The 18,240-nt window shown below is 36.2% G+C and overlaps 1 protein-coding gene across 1 annotated transcript in view; it reads right to left on the bottom strand.

Moving 5' to 3' along the window:
- LOC139718647 (cadherin-like and PC-esterase domain-containing protein 1) overlaps nt 1-18,240 on the bottom strand; it is a 71,223-nt gene that overhangs the window by 42,727 nt on the left and 10,256 nt on the right. The window contains exons 3-4 of the mRNA XM_071630106.1: nt 10,901-11,037; nt 451-486 (exon numbers count right to left, since the gene is read on the bottom strand). Coding sequence (XP_071486207.1) covers nt 451-486; nt 10,901-11,037 — 173 coding nt within the window. The remainder of the gene's footprint in view (nt 1-450; nt 487-10,900; nt 11,038-18,240) is intronic.

Below are 18,240 nucleotides of genomic sequence, written 5' to 3'. Positions count from 1 at the left end.
GGCAATACACAGCACACAACAGAGTTACATGAAGACAAAATGGCATAACAACCAGCATTGACAAAAAATCCAAACTTATTGAGCAAAAAAAAGAAAAAAGAAAAAAAAAGAGAAAAACAGATTCATCTCACGAGACTTATCGACTCGACTAGCAAACAAAAACAAATACAAAATATTGAATGTCAAATGGAGAGCTTGAATGAAAGAAATTACATAGAAAGTAAACTTGGTCAGAATTGAATGGGATGAAATTTGAGTGTTGAGCAATGTTGGAAGAGGAAGGATACCACAGAAATATAGAAGGCATCTTTCACACCATTGATAAGCTTTGCCAAAAAAAAAAACACCCAAGAAACAAGAAAAAGGTAGCTGAAATTCGAAACAAAGCTGCAAACACAAACATTTTGTTACTTGAAGGCAAAGTATTTTATGCATTTAGAAATGACTTACAATGAATATCCTTTTTTGCATCATTTTTGAGGGGTGCTGAGAGAACGTCAAGGAGAAAGGTTAATGAAACAAGAACATGATGAGAAATGAAAATTAAAAAAATGTACACATACATCAACAGTTGGACATTGATAAACAAAAATAGATATGACATTAAATATGATTAAAGCTATGAACATTTCAGCAGTATTGCATTTTAACTTTGAGATTTCATGATAGTTTTGCATAGTGTGTCTTTGTTACTGCTCAAAGCAATGCCATGTTGGGCCGCGAATTTACAACAAGCGAAAATATCGTCATGAACAGTACAGTGGCGTGCACTTTCAATAGCCTGGGTGTCAAATCGTGAAAACAACATCTCGCGATATGTTTGTGACCTCCTCATTCGCTAAAATATCTTAACACAAAAATAACAGCCTTTACAGTAGTGAGAAAAACAAAAACCAAAGTGTAGTGACATTAATTCTGCTAGTTTAACTCTTAACGTGCCATGGTCGCCGAACGGCGACCTTAGTCCTGACGTGCCATGGTCGCCGATTGGCGACTAAGAAGAGCGAGAAAAACATTGGTCATTTAAGTTGTTGTGGTACCATAATATGTTACACCAAGAAACTGCCACTGATATGTACTAGTAGCTGATTAGCATAGCCATCATTTCCACTAAAAATATGAGTATACTTACATAGGAAAATTTTGAGTAAATATGTGTTTTTTCAGCTAGATGTATTTTTTTCGCGTCGGGAAAATCCGCAGAGAGCGCACCCTCTGCGAGCTGTGTATAGATCAAATTCTCATTGATAAACCACGCGTGTGTATGCTACTGAATATATGCGTGTGTTGTCTATGCATTTCCACTCGCATTGTTCTGCTTGGGTGCTCTCCTGCGGGAGCAGCTTTCATTTTGTCCCTCAAAGAGGGTCAAGCTTTCCTTCTGCGGTCAAGTCTTTCATCCTTTTGTCTTGGTGAACTTCACTAATCGTCCTCATGCTAGCATATACGAAGGAAGAACACGCTTTTGTTCTTGTCTATGCACATGTACAGCAGACGGAAAGTAGACCTGTAAACAAAGGTCTGCCGATTTCAATAGAGTACGCCCGCCCGCAGTCCACATAGACAAAAGAAGGATTAGTAGGTGCTTCCTTCTCAAGTGGACAAAAGACACTATTCCAGGACCCGGGATTTACTTTAGTTTCAAATACAAGATCTGGGACTAAAGGACTCAGATTTGGGAATGAGTTACCGAGGCAGAAAAAGAAATTGAAAAGACAAATTGAACTGCCAATATCTTTGTAATTATACAACTCTAGGAGACAAATTTTTTATCATTTGAAAGAGGAAATGTAGCTCTAAAACTTTCTCACAGAGTCAAGGGAGCGTTCTATTGAAAAAAAAAACACGACTGACTCTTTTTTTACATACTACACAAAAATTTATATTAATCTTTTAATGATATCGATTATTTCTGCAATATTTCAGGTTCAGATAGATATTACAGCAAACTGACTACATGATACGAAAGACCAATTATTTCTTGATATTTGTTGTGTAGAACTCATTTCAAAACAGTCAATAGTTTCAAAGATATGGCAGTTTTAAATTACATTGTCAATCCAGTTCGCAAACTTTCTGGCGTTAGGTAAAAACGTCTGGCACGTTAGGGGTTTTGGGTCTGGCACATTAAGAGTTAACAAGAAGGTCCATATACTTGATAAATTTCCTAATTTCCTCTTCACTTCCTCTTGCTGTTTGCTTTGGCTGTGTAGTGTCCTGTTTGGGTTACATAAACAAAACAAAAAGAAAGCTGGGGAGACTGGATGGTGTTCAAAATTGTGAACACCACAAAAATGATGAAACACAGACATGCATTGTTTCACCAGAAAATTAAACAAGCCTATGTTTTTCTTTCTGTAGCTCCCTTCCTTTTTCCTTTGCAACTTTCTGGAGGTAGAAATAGTTCCCTTGTGCCTCCTTTAATCTGTATTTATGGGGCAAGCTGCCAGAGGAATTATTGCAAAGTTTCATCGTATTATTTTTTATCGCATCATCATTTTATATGAATAAAGATATCACCGAGCATCTATAAGCATCAATTCAGGTAAATAGGCCATTACAAAAAAACATCAGGTAAATAGGCTATCACAAAAAAAAATCAGGTAAATAGGCTATCACAAATAAAATCAGGTAAACAGGCTATCGCAAGAAAAACAAGAAAAACTGGCTGTAAAGATGACAAACTTTGACGACCAATCTCTGACATGAATGATTCTTGTGAAGGAGGACAAGTATGTAAAGCCATACCCTTATCAGTTTCATTTAATATTACTGATATTACATATGTAAGAACTGATATTAAGCAAGACACAGACTAGAGTTTTTTTTTTATTATTGTCAACAATTTGTTTGCACGTGATATAGAGAATGCATCAGAAATTTATACTGAACCATCCAGATGAGTTTTGTCACAAGAAGAACCATGCTTGGGCCTTAACTTTGATTTAATAAACAAAACAAAACAAAACAAAACAAAACAAAACAAAACAAAACAAAACAAAACAAAACAAAAAAACAAATACAAAAACCCTTAATTACTCCTCTACTTGATTTTCCTCTATTCCTGCAAAGTCAACATAAACATGGAATAGAGAGTGTCACCTGAGACTAAGTATTCATTGGCTTATTCTAGTCTGCCTGATCAAGAGATCAAAATGCACAAAAATCAGGTATTCATGGGACTGAAAATTCTGCATGAGAACTTCACTGAACATGAAAAGTAAGATTGATGACAATGACTGTTCATGGAATAAGTAGCATCATAGACCCAGTTTACACCAACCGAAAGGCTGGTCTTGGGTCGGCCCGAGGCCGGCCTTTCGGTTGATGTAAACGCACAAAAGTCGAAATGCGGTACCAAATGGCGGCCCGAGACTACCTCGAGGAGGTAGTCTCGGGCCGGCCTCGGGCCGGCCTTTCGTTGGTGTAAACGCAAGCGGACCCTAATGCGCGACCTGCCCTAAGTAGCCCTCTCAGCTGGCTGTAGAAATCGCGCTGACGTCACGCACCGGTTTGGTTTCATCAAAGATCGTACACTATGTACGATCTTTGGTTTCATTTTGCGTTCACTTCAATTTTGTTGTGTCATTTTGTGCAGCTGGAACCGGTGGCCTGCGTATAGAAAACCGGCTGCTGTCTCAATAATTTTTTAGAATATTTCCTTCTTAACGGGTATAGATCTTTGTTGTACATCTGATTTGTTTACCCTTATTTTTCCGATTAAAATTCTGTAATCAAACGTCGAAGTAATGTTGTCTATATCAACAGAATACAGTAACCTTTCGTTTACAACAGTCCCAGTCCATTAGAGCGCCACAAACGACGAAAAGTAAACACGCGGGAGGGGATTTCTCTCCGAGGCCGCTACTCGACAAGGCAGTGTAAACGCACGAAAATGCGAGTCCGAGGACCGCAAAGCAGGCCAGCCCGTCACTGTAAACGGGGTCATAGAGAGAAATTGAGATGTACACGCTGTACGGTTGATAAGTCCAGTATAGTCAAGCAGAAATTGTTGCTCACTCTAATGTAGTCTAGCACACACAGACCCAATATGATTCATTATTCACAGCAGTGTTTTTGATTTCTACAAATGCTGCAATGTATAGTAATTAGTACATGTATACCATTTTGGCTTAACTGTCATTACTGATATCTACTGCATAATGAAACAGTCTGTCAATATTTACTGCAAACAAACAAAATGTCCAAACAAGCCAACACTACAAATAACACATAAACAACCAAATATGAATTTGTCAACAGAGAACTGAAGCCCCAAAACAAGCTATAAAGTGAATTGGAATTCCAGAGACCACAATGATAATAATACAAAATGTCATTTCCAAGATTTTCTTATTTTATTATTATTATTTTTTTTTTTCATCTTTTCATCTTTCAACTTTATTTTCACCTCCATCAAAATGAACAAAGAAATTTATGTACATTGCTTATACACGGGATATTTGTGATACAGAACAAAACTTGAAAAGGTACATAAGAAAATTATGAAAATGAAAAGTAGATGTGATTACATCTTTGTTAAATACATAAAGCGTATAATACAAGTCAACTAAGGATGAGGATGGAAGTGGAGGGTCCCACTAAGAAGCAAAGCTTGTACGATATGGGACCCTCAGAAAAATACACAAAACATCAATATAAAACACAATAAACGAACCGATGTCAACTGACATCAAAATGATTGGGAAGAGGAAAAAGAGAGAAAAGGAAAGGAAAAAGAAGAGGAAAAAAAGAGAGGAAAAAAAGGGAGAAAAAAGAGGGAACTACAGCATGTGCCATCGTGGACGCAAGCAATCTGGATTTCATAATGTAAAATAAGTGATAAAATACAAGCTGGATTGAATGTAATACAAAACATTTATTTTACGTAGTTATGTTGGTAAGAATGCAGGAGAAAAAAAACACATCATTATATTTAGAACACAGAGAGGGACATAGTTTAATAGGAGGACTTATGTAAAAAAGAATGATGACTTGACTGAGATGATAAAGGGAAACTAACTCTGTTGGATGTTGTAAAATTTCAATAAAAATGATTTTAATTTATTCTTAAAGGAATTCAGAGATTGAGCAGTAGTAATGTTACTGGGAAGTGAATTCCAGTACTTTGGCCCGTCGTAAATAAATGTGTTTTGAGCCAACAAAGTTCTCAGAAATGGCAAATGGAAATCATTTGATCGCCGTGTTGGATAATTATGAATGGATTGATTTCTTTGAAACATTGTTTCAAATATATTTGGGAGATTATTTTTATTATAATTATACATAAATTGTCCTAGATTAAACAAATACAAATCATTAATTTTCAATATTTTATGCTCATAAAATAGTGGGTCAGTATGGGACAAAAATGCAGTATGACATATAACACGGAGTGATTTCTTTTGCAATAAAAGTAATTTATCTAAGAATGTTTTATATGTATTTCCCCACGCGAGAATACCGTAACTTAAATATGGCAATATTAAGGATGAATATAATACGAGCAGGGACGACAAAGGAAAACAAAACTTAAGCTTATTAATTATACCAATATTACGTGAAATAATTTTACATATACTGTCAATATGAAATTTCCAGGACAGCTTATTGTCAACCGTTACTCCAAGAAATTTTATATGGGAGACATTTTCGAGTGGAGTACCATCTAAAACAATATCAACAGGTAATGCCTCAGTAGAATTACTAAAGAGCATATATTTTGTTTTTTGAAGGTTAAGAGATAGCTTATTTGCTTTTATCCACTGGGCAACATTTTCTAATTCTAAATTTATTGTATTAACAAGGGTAAAAAGATTATTGTGTGAAAAAAATAGATTTGAGTCGTCTGCAAAAAGAATAAAAGAACATCTGATGATCTACAAAAATCATTTATGTAAACAGTAAACAACAGTGGACCTAATAAACTTCCCTGTGGCACCCCACATTTAATATTTAATATTTGTGAATTACAACCATTTAAAGAAACATATTGTTTCCTGTTCATGAGGTAGCTCCTGAACCACTCCAAGGCCTTCCCACGCACTCCATAATGGTGTAATTTGTTAAGTAAAATATCATGATTGATGGTGTCGAAGGCCTTGGAGAAGTCCAGGAACAAACCTATCAAATGAGAAGATTTATCGATAGCATGTGCCACTTTTTCTATAAAACTCAATAATGCATGTGTGGTGCTATGTTTCTCCCTAAATCCAAACTGAGAATTCGTAAATATATTATTAAATTTAAAGAAATTAATAGTTCTTTTATAAATAATTTTTTCAAGAATTTTTGACAATGCACTTAACGAAGAAATTGGTCGGTAATTATTTACATCTAATTTGTCACCTTTTTTAAACAAGGGGATGACTTTTGCTATTTTCATACTTTCGGGGAAGGTGCCATTAAAAAGGGATAGATTAAATATATGAGCTAAGGGATCCGCAATTGACGATATTACCCCCTTTAAAAGAAAATTGCTGATGTCATCGTGTCCAGCACTTTTTTTGGAACTGAAATCAGAGACAATATTAATTATCTCCTGAGTGTATGTTGGATTAAAAAATATTGAACTAGAATTTGGGGGACCCAAAAATTCGGAAAAATGTTTTGTGGAGGGAGGAATATTACTTGCCAGGCTTTCCCCAATTGAAGAAAAATGGTTATTCAAAACATCACAAATTTGTTGAGAATCTTCAACAATTTCACCATCAAATCTAATTTTTGTAATATTTGACTTAACATTTGATATATTCATGGCTTGCTTTAAAACTTTCCATGTATTTTGCATATCATGCCTGTAAAATTGTAACTGATTAGTATAATATTTTTTCTTTTCTATTCGTATAATTTTCGTCAAAGTATTTTTGTAACTAGTGTATTTCAACTTTGATTGCTCAGTACGTTTCATTTTAAATCTGTAATATAAATTATTCTTTCTATTTATTGAACGCAGGAGCGATTTTGAAATCCATGGGAGCCTGGGTATTTTTTTGTAATTAGCTGATTTTTCTCTACGTTTTGGAATACAAATGTCCAAATGTTGGATAAAAATCTTCATAAAATATTCATAAGATAAATTAACATCATCTGTATCAAAGATACAGGACCAGTCTGCGGTGTCTAAGCTAGCACCTAGCCTAGCTATACTTTCATGAGTAATTCTTCGTTTAAATATATTGTTGTTTTTATTATTAACTGTTTCATTTAAAGAAAAACCAGTCGAGATGGGGAAATGATCGGTGATATCTGAGAGTACTACAAAAGAATCAGGAGGAGGAAGAATGTTACAAAAAATGTTATCAATTAAAGAAACAGATTCATTAACTATACGTGTGGGTTTAGATATTAAGGGTAAAAAAGAGGCAGACAAAAATATTTCCAAAAAATCTTGCGACATATTATTCTGTTTTAGCAAATCTATATTGAAATCACCCATTATAAAACAATTTTTGTTGATAAAAAGTGGGTTTTTAACCAGATCCAAAAAATAATCTAAAAATGATTTAGTATTCGCGTTTGGTGGTCTATATACTACACCTATGATTATATTTTTGCTGCCTGGAACTGTGATTTCAATAAATAAAGACTCAAAAAAATCAGTCATACTGGTGAACTCATCGCGGACTACATAATCATAATTTTGTTTAACATATATGGCAACGCCTCCACCTACCCTATTTTGTCTGTTATTAACCACTAAATCGTACCCGTCGAGAGCGAAGGGAAGACTGGAGTCATGAGAGAGCCAGGTTTCGGTTAGACCTACCGCCGAGATATTATGCATGATGGGACTATTTAAAAATAACCTCAATTCTTCAAAATGCTTATTGATACTTCTAATATTAAAATGTAAAAGAGAAAAAGTAGTACTATCATATTCCTTGAGAACATTGGTAAATTGGGATTGAGTAAGATATTCAGAAGACGGACTTTGCAATTGGTTCTCTGTGTCAAAATCATAATCTAATTCTTGCGGCAATGAATTAAAACTGTCAGAAACATAATTATCAAAAAAATTGTCATTTTGATTGATATTTGATTCGTTTTGTCCAAAAGAAGGTCCTGCCAAATCAAAAAAGTCATCATCATTAATTGAATTGAATGCTGTGTCTATAGAATTGCGTATTAAAGGGTGAGCGTGTTGTCCGTTGCTTGAGTCCACGAGGGCACCTGTAGAGGGCAGTATAGAACAATTTGACTGTGGAGATTGTTGCAATATTGCAGTTACACATTTTATCGTTGTCTCTTAATATAACGTTGTCTACAAAGGAAAATAGGGTCGTCCTATACATAACATTAATACGATCTAAGTAGGCACAAACATAAAGAGAACAGTTTGTCATAAGCATGAATACTAATATTCAAAATAAGTTATAATAATTTTTTTTTTGGGGGGGGGGGTGCTTTTAACAGACATCTTTGATGAATTTGCCATGCAGATGTGTCATTTTGGCAGTAACCTCACATGGGGTTAGAGAGAGCAAAAAACAGCTCTGTGCATTTTGACCCCTCATAAGGCCCGTTCAGACCAAAGAGTTATCGGTTTCTGCATTGCGATGCAAAAATTAATTTCATTTGCCATCATTCATATATGGCCTAGAAAGTTTATCCTGATGTAAGCAAAGCATTTTGAATATCTGAACTGCACATGCCTTTACAATGATCAAAGTATGACCCTGGAAAACACAGTGCATGGATCTAATGTGGTGAGTCGGTTTATGGGATTAAAAACTTTGTGTGTGTATGTGTGGTATATCATTCACACACACTGTGCTAGGCAATTGGTTGCAAGTGGGCTTGAAAACAAATCAAAATAATAACAATGGACTGATTTTTGCTTCGAGGTGGGAATTACATCAGTTGAAATGGTTATTTTTTCTGTTACTCCACACATATGAAATTACTTTTTTTTTTCATCTCTTCGAGAAAAGAATAAAAATATCGATTTTTTTAAAAGTATCAAATTTGGTGTGCATGTGAACAGGGCTATAACATATGAATAGGAAGGGGTGGGTGGGGATAAGGACGATCCATACATTATTTGACAGAAAGTAATCTAGATGTATCAAGATAAAGACCACACAAAATGAATCAGCTAAAGAATCTAGGGACAATGATAATGGCTCAGTTCTGCCATGTAGGATCCATGGTTCTGCCAACACAACAGGATAGAAGTTTGAAGGGTGAACAAAGGCAAAGTGGGCTAGTGTGCAGTGTATAGTTGTAGTTGGAGAACTGGAGTAAACTAGATTTCAAGACCACCCCGACGTCCAGATTATCTTTATGGTCCTCCAGTGCATAACTGTTTTTACAAGAACTCATTCTCCATAAAACCTAGTCTGAAGATTCTAGCTGAATTGCACTTAGGAAGCGCTCCATCAGCTCCTTGCTTATTTCTAGGTATAAGCTCATACTTCATGTAAGGAAAAGAGGGAAGTTTCCCCCAAACACTGACACACATATGTATTCAGTGAGTGCAGGAAAGCAGTGCAAGCATGGGGGAAGTCTGTGGGAAAAAAACATTATGAATTTTGAAAGTTGTAGTTTATTCCTTGTGCCACCCTCTACTAATAATGTGCAAAATTGCAGCAATCTGCGTTCACACAATAATACAATATTTGAGGAAAAAAATTAACACAATAAACACACACACACACTCACACACGGGTCCATGCACAAACACACACACACACACACACACACATATTTCTACAACATCAAAAAAATATGAAAAGAGTACCAGTATTTAACCTATATCCTCCAGAAAGGCACAGAGAATAAGAGTTGCTCCAACACTTATCTTTTCTTAGACAGAATGAAAAACCACCGAGAGTTGTACAGTTCCCATCTACATGTTCAATCTCCTCTGAGTCTGATCCATTCATACACAGTGTACATGTATGCATAACAGTGTCTTTTCTGAATCAATCATAGCGAACAACCAAAACATCTACAAAATTAACTGATCACAAAAGGCTAAATCCAGAAGTTCTGTAGGCCTAAATGTTTACAATCTATTCTTTATACCGTGGTACCCAGTTCGCATTTATACGTAAATGAAGAAATAAAGACTGCATTCTTTACATACAACACAAATTAGTAAACCAAAAATTTAAATGTAGTTAAGCCACAGCCACGTGCATTGGCACAAAAACTGTAAAAACATTACAACACATATTACTTCAAAAATTATAGATCTATTACAAACACTGTGGGGTGTTTTTATTTTTGTTTGTTTGTCTGTTTCTTTGTGTGTGAATGTGTGAATGTGTATGTGCTGGTTTTTTTTTCATCACTATCACTATCTCTTTTTTTTTGGGGGGGGTGGGGAGGTTGCAGTGGCAGATCCAGGGGGGGCGGTCCCCCCCCCCTTTATTTTTTGTTGAAACGAAAGAAATAAAAAGTAAAAAAAATTGGGGGGGGGGGGGGTGGGTGCGCCCCCTTTAATTTTGTTAGGGTGCTCCCTCTTTACGGAATTCCTGGATCCGCCCCTGGGTTGGGGGTTGGGGATGACCTGCAGGTTACAGATAGGTTCAAACGCTCAACAGGCAGGAGATAAAAATGTACATCGTGACAAAAACATCACCTAAAATGGAAACAAACACCAATAGTTGATGGAATCTCCTGCTCTTAATTAAAATGTCAGTGAACCATTCGAAATCTGACAGGAGGAAAAAAAAAAAAAGAACGAAGGGGGAAAAAAGATAGCATTCACTCTTTAAATAGCCTGCCCCCCGCATTCCACCAATCGAGATGTTTAGAAATTTGGTCATCTGCACCCAATCAAGGACAGTGATAACCTCAGTGATATCTTTGCCAACTGGAAGAGTTAATGGCAACTTTAGTGAGGATGATGAGAAAACAAAAAGTGCTACTAGGAGGGAGGAGGGAGGCCTACCTTCTGCGGATCGGTCAGTCGCCGTAGCGATGACTTCTGCAGGCATCCCGTCTCGTCCGCATCACCAAAGGTCAGGCACAGGAGGAGAAGCCAGCCCTCCCACTCCCTCGGCTCCTGCGGCCCGGAACCATTCCTCGCTGTGAGTCAAAGATGAAGAAATCATGTTCACACTCTACCACAGAATCACAGACAAAATATCTGATATAGATATAAAATACAAATTATTAAGCAAAAAATCAATCACACAATGTCAATGACAATTCTGTGCAATTGACCTAAGCAATGTCCATGTACAGTAGTTTCCCAGGTGGGGTCAGAATCAATAGCTTTATGCATGAGAGATAAAATGGCAACTTTAATGCAGCTTAAAGGGACGCAGTCCTCAAGAAATTAAAAAAAAATATGTTGTTGTTGGTACCTCCAATGAACTGCTTTCACCAAAAACAAACTTTCAAATCACCAAATAGGCTCGTACATTTTGTTTGAAAAAATGTGACTCTGCATGGTGAATATGCTAATGAGCAAGTCTTGGCGGAGAGTCATACGTCATCGATGCACAACTCTTTCCAGCGGTGTTCTGCTCGTCATGCGTACGCTCCCTAGTTATTTTATAAATACATGTTTACTATTTATTTTCATATTAATTGTATATATAAATAAACTTGAAATATTTTGTTTGAAATAATAAAACTGGATTGTCACATTTTATGAAAAAATCAGATATGATCATTTTGAACACTTAAATTGGTTTTCTGAGGCACGGCTGTCAACTTGAGAGTAGGGCATCAATGACGGTGCACCTTTTGGCAGGCTCTTACACGATCGCTTACAGGAATTATTTTTTAAAAATTGCGTACGGATACAATTTTTTATGTCCACGCGTATAAATTGGTGAAAGGTTATATTTTTTACTCTTCTTAATTATCAGTACAGTGAAAATCTCAGGACTGCTTCCCTTTAAAAGGATGGTGTAGTTTTGGTTGAGATGGGTATTCAGGTTTTAACTTTTTGTGAGATAAATTTTAGAAACCACTTATATGACATATTAAAGAGCATACAATTCGAAGAGGAATTCAAAGTTTATTTGATGAAAATTGGTTTTGAAATGGCTGAGATAGCCAAAAACAGAGAGACCTGTCCTAATGAAAGACGGGACCCATCTTTCATTAAGAAGATTTTGTTTCGTTTTGTTTTGTTTTTGGATATCTCAGCCATTTCAAAACTGATTTTCATCAAATAAACTTTGAATTCCTCTTTGAGTTGTGTGCCCTTTAATATTACATAAGCTGGGTTCTAATTATCTCACAAAAAGTCAAACCTCAATCCCCATCTCAACCAAAACTATGTAAGTGATTCCTTGTCCTCTTGATTGACTGAATACAAACAACAAATGCACCCCAAGCAATGGTCATTAGCTCACTGTATAATAAATGGGGGCCTAACATTTGGGGCAAATACGAAACAATGCAAACAAACAGGAGTTTACAGAAGGTGGAAAAAGATCCAATGATCAATGTGAATGAGGAGAAGAAAAGGAAAACTGCCTCATGATAACACAATTTTGACAGGGGCACTGATTGACATTATCATTTCTTCCTGTCACACTTATCATGGGTAGGCCTATGGATACCTGTGTGACATGTCTGCATTTTAATGTCAAAATATTTTTACTTACATGTTAAACAAATAATGATGAAGATGATGATGATGATAATAATAATAATAATAATAATAATAATAATAATAATAATAATAATAATGATAATAATGTGTGTGTGTGTGTTTCAATATGTGACACTGCACCTCAAAACAAACAAAAAGTCGCCAGACATGAATTTTTAGTGAAGACCATATTCTGAAAGAGCAGACTTTAAGCTTTAAAATGATGTATAACTCAAATCAAATGGACTCTCCTAACCTATCTTAATATTGGAAAGAAAGCACAACGTCAGGAAAAGTGTAAACTGAGAAAAGAGGCTCTGAAGTACAGTGTCTATTCAAGCGCTTAATCTTTACCAAACCGTGCTGGCTGTGCGATGAATGGGACAAAAAAGAGGAAGTAAACCACCAGAGTAACAACAATGAAGGGATTATCAGATTAAACTGGAATTAAGCATGTACCATTAACACTTTCTGTCCATAATTAATGCCAACTTTCAAAGCAGTAGCACTATCCTTTCAAAAGTTATTAGAGTTGAAAGTGAAGAGTGTGGACAAGGTTTTTCAGAAATGAAAAAGGGATTCTAAAGACACACCTAATCACACTATTCTACCAAAAATGTTCGAGATAAACTGCTAAAAAACACACTTTCCTGCCCGTTTTATGATACCAAATCTTAGCATAATGTAAACGAAGACCCGCTCTTTCAGAAAATATGAAAAAGTCAAATTCGGCTAGGTTGACCCATTTCACTTATTTTCAGTCCTCACGCAAGATCAGTGAGTGCGACTTTATGTTCGTTTTGAGGTGCACGGTCACATATGGTGGTCTACAATGTACATTGTACTTGAGCACAATTACAGTAAATGGAATTTTGTTTTTGTAAAAATTGAACGGATACTCTTTCTAAACAATTTTCCTCCCAAATACAAGGTTCAGGCTACCAAGCAAATATTTTAGGGCTTCATCAACAAAGCAATGAATGTGGGAATAAAAGGTGACAGCTTTCACGACATCTTCAAGCACACCCCTTGCCACTGCACTGACAGTTGACAGTGTCACATCCTTTTGTCAACTTGAAGATGAATAAACAGCCCAAGCTCCGCATCTGTCCTTGACCAGTATTTGACTGTATATTGACCATGTACGCACTTCTTGAGGGGTAGGCCTACAAGAGGGGACACAAATTTTATGTATCAAAATTATATGTGTGTCCAAGAGTCTAAAAAGAGGAGTGTGCCCTTGCACTTTAAGTCAGATTATGCTTAATGAAATATATCGATTTCTGAAACAAGTGTTATGGTTCTGTTTTCTCATACTGAGTTCTCATGTGCAAAGATGATTGAAAATAAGTCTCACAATGCATTATACACTTGTACATGTATTTGTACTTGCTTGTCAATTTATATTGCAGATGTTACATGTACTCTATGAAATTCTATATTCTTGATGGTACAATGTTTCTCAATGTTTCTCACACCCACAACCCAAGTATTCGTGTAATGTCTGAATCCAACCTTAATAAACTTAGGGAGAAATTAAGTTCACAGGATTGGTCCACCGTATACGGTCAAAGCGACATTGATTTAGCCTTTGAAAATTTTATGAATATTTTAATCACTAATTATGATTCTTGTGTTCCTCTCCGAAGACCTCATCATTCTAATTATAAAAAAGTGCCACGACAACCATGGGTTACAAAATCTCTTCTCAGGTCCATTAACCGCAAGAATAAATTTTTTCATAAGTATCGTAAAGATCCATCGCCTTTAAACAAATTGAGATATGTTCGTTATCGGAATATATTGACATCCATAATACGTATAGCCAAGCGAAATTATTTTTCCCAACAGTTTGTTAAATATAAATCTGATGTGAAGAGTACGTGGAAGGTGATTAATGAGGCGCTCAAACATAAAAATAATACCGATCCTCCTAAATATATTTCAGTGGACGACCGCCAGATTAACGACCCAGTCATTATGGCGGAATCTTTCAATGATTATTTTGCAACTCTTGGTCCACATCTTGCCAGTAAAATCCCGAAATCATCAACTGAATTCCATAGATACTTAGGAAATAGGAATTCTCAATCAATATTTTTTGAACCTATTGCTGAAGAAGAAATTGTAGATATTATTAAGAATTTGAACGATAAAAAAAGTCCAGGATATGATGGAATTACAAATTTTCTTTTAAAAAATGTTTCAAGCGAAATCATTACTCCTCTTACCTACATTTTCAATCAATCCTTATTTAATGGCAAAGTCCCCAATACGATGAAGGTCGCAAAAGTTGTCCCTATCTTTAAGAAGGGACAGAAAGATTTGGTGAATAATTACCGACCAATTTCTTTGTTGACTTCAATCTCTAAAATTCTTGAAAGGGTGGTTTATACACGATTATTAAAATTTCTCACAAATCATAACATTCTGTCAGATTCTCAGTTTGGTTTTAGAAAACATTACAACACAACCCATGCTTTACTTACTTTTATAGACAAGGTAGCTCATGCTATAGATAGTTTTGAACATACAATTGGAGTTTTTCTTGATTTTTCTAAAGCTTTTGACACGATAGATCACGAAATCTTGTTTTATAAATTGTGTCACTATGGAATCCGCGGGACCCCCTTAGAATGGTTTAAGAGTTATTTAACAGAAAGAAAGCAATTTGTTAATATCAATAGCCATAATTCGCAATTAAAGCCGATTTCATGTGGAGTCCCGCAGGGCTCCCTCTTGGGCCCACTTTTATTTATCTTATACATAAACGATCTTCCAAAATCATCGCAAATTTTGTCATTTATTTGTTTCGCCGATGACACAAGCTTGTTTTTTTCACATCGAGACCCTAATGCATTAATAAATATGATGAATACTGAGCTCAGGTCTGTGCAATCCTGGATTTATGCGAACAAATTATCCTTGAACATAGAAAAAACTCATTATATGGTATTCAGTAATTCTTTGAATGTTGTTCCATATGATATCAAAATAAATGATTTATGTTTAAAGCAGGTTAATAACACAAAGTTTTTAGGGCTTTGGATTGACCAAGAATTATCCTGGAAAACTCATGTTAATTTTGTAAGTAAAATTTTGTCTAGAAATATTGGAATTTTGAATAAGCTCAAACATTTCTTTCCTGTTCATATTTTGCAGAGTATATATTCTTGTTTAATATCTCCACACTTTAATTATGGAATTTTGGCATGGGGAAATGCAATTCACTCATTACTAGATTCCCTTCTCCGTATTCAAAAGCGTGCAATAAGAATCATAAACCACGCCGGATATTTTGCCCATACCAATTGTTTTTTCCATCAAAACAGAATTCTGAAAATTCCAGACCTATTTTATTACAATCTCGGAATTTTCATGTATAAACTAACAACTAATGAATTACCATCTGTTTTTATCCACATGTTCAAAAGGAATCGTTCTATCCACTGTTATCCCACTCGCCAGAGTGACGCCTATCACCTTCCCCGTACTCGCACTATTTTTGCAAAGAAAACAATTATATTTACTGGACCCAGATATTGGAATGATCTCCCTCTAGATATCACTTCTTCCTTATCTTTATTCACCTTCAAACGCAAATTAAAACAGTTATTACTTAGTGGATACACACTACCAAGCTTTTAGCAACCCTTTTATGCTCCCAGTCTTTTGTCCTTGTCCGCAGCACCAAGTCATTCAAGTTATTTCATGGTACCGATACATCTTTCAATAATATAGCATTTTTGTTATTCAAACACTGCGAGATTTGTATGCAGTCTGGTTTGTGCGATATCTATATGTGGTTCATTAGTTTATTACTCATTGATTTTTTGTACTCGTGTAATTTTAGTTTGTCAAAACAAACATATCCGTTCTCCGTGTAAAATTATATGCCTATGAACTCGGGAACCTACAGTTTTACAAGCTTTAAAGCTTTTATGTAGGCCCCATCATATTTCTTATACTTAACTAGTGACATTTTCACACGATATGACCTTGTACATTTGTGTCAAGTATATTTTCTTTTTATTTTCTTCTACAATCAAAAGACATGATTGTATATATTTTGTATTCTTGTTTTGTTGTCAATAATTTTGTAATGTCATCATTGAGAAATGGAAATATGAAAATAAATTTGAACTTTGAACTTGAACAAGTGAGAACTACAAAGACGTTTCTTCACTTTATTTTCAGATAAACTGATTGACCTGCTTTGTTATTTGTTCAAGAAATGCATTTAAATGTAGCCAGTACAACATGATTTTAAAAAAGATGAGCCTAAAACAAAAGCTAACACTAAATGAGTGAGTTTACTGAGAATTTGCAGACTGACTGGTAAGTACAGTGTAGGCATCCATCCAAAAGCTGATACAGTAATCAATGTCACAATAGTCATAAGCCTATGTGGCATGCATAATAATAACAATCTTATGCAGGACTTCGTGCATCCTATGGCATTTTGCTACATGCAGTCATCACATAGACCCCGTTTACAGTGCGAGGCTCGGCCACGGCCGTGCCAAGCCCCGCTTCAGTGTAAACGCGCAAAAGGCCAAATGCGAGGCCAAAATCGGCCTCGCATTTGGCCTCGCTCTGGAGGTGGTCTCGGCCGCGGCTCGGCCGCGGCCGAGCCCGGCCTTTTCTTGGTGTAAACGCAAACTGGGCCAAATGCGCGGCCAATTGCGCGGCCAATTTTAGTTTGGCTTCCAAACCCTCTGCCTGTATCTTTCGCTATTTAGGATATTAACCCCCTCAACGTCGAAAACTAGTATAGTTTAAGGTGGTTTTGTCCTGCAAAGGATCCTTTCCTTCAGCAAAGGCCTTTGCCCGAACGGCGACTTCGTCGCCACGGAATTCATTTGGCAAAGGGTCTGAAAACCAGACAATACTAAATTGCATTTGTTTACAAGCAGAGCGCCACTACGACAAAATATTGAAAGGTTTGAATCAAAAGCGCGGCCGAGCCCAGCAGTGTAAACGGACAAAATTGCGAGGCTCGGCCGCGCAATTGAGGCCGGGCTCGGCCGCGGCCGAGCCGCGGCCGAGCCCGGCCCCGCACTGTAAACGGGGTCATACTTCTGCATTACATGATACATCGTTCTTGACTGACAAAGCCAAAAAATTCTGCTGAAATAAAATACTTCCTTCTGAAAACAGAAATGGATGTTCATCTAAATTTGCCAAACTTGTGAGTCATGGGTTTTGCATGTAACAAGGCATATACGTTGTAGGTCTATCTTGTTATGAATGGTATGGTATATGGGCACGTAGGGAAGAAATGTTGTACACAATATTTTGAATGTGAGAAATAATTCCACAGGTTATTACGCCAGTGATGTAACAGAACATACTTCAAGTTAAATAGCCTTTTTCAATGGCCCTCACTAATAATGAATTTAGAAATTCAGATTGGTCTCTGAAGGTCCTCTGGATGGTGACTTGTCTCAGTCTAGCATGGAGACCCTCTGCTCACGTCTCTTGTAATCATTATAATGAAAGGGTCCTTTGCAAAGGCTAGCAGTCAACCCGAAGTATGCTCAAATCATAAGAACAGTCCCCATTTCTACAGGAGCACCCCAAGGTTGTGTTTGCTAGGGGATGTTTTACATTCAATTACATCAGAAACAATTTCTCAGGCGATAGCAGTATCCATCGCACAAGTGTGAATCGCATGC

The sequence above is a fragment of the Diadema antillarum genome, unplaced genomic scaffold (genome assembly GCF_040938485.1).
Source record: "Diadema antillarum isolate AM-2024a unplaced genomic scaffold, OU_Dant_1.0 scf00000098, whole genome shotgun sequence".
Lineage (NCBI taxonomy): Eukaryota > Metazoa > Echinodermata > Echinoidea > Diadematoida > Diadematidae > Diadema > Diadema antillarum.
Note: the sequence above shows the minus strand (reverse complement) of the source record. Positions and strands in the feature narration are given on the sequence as shown.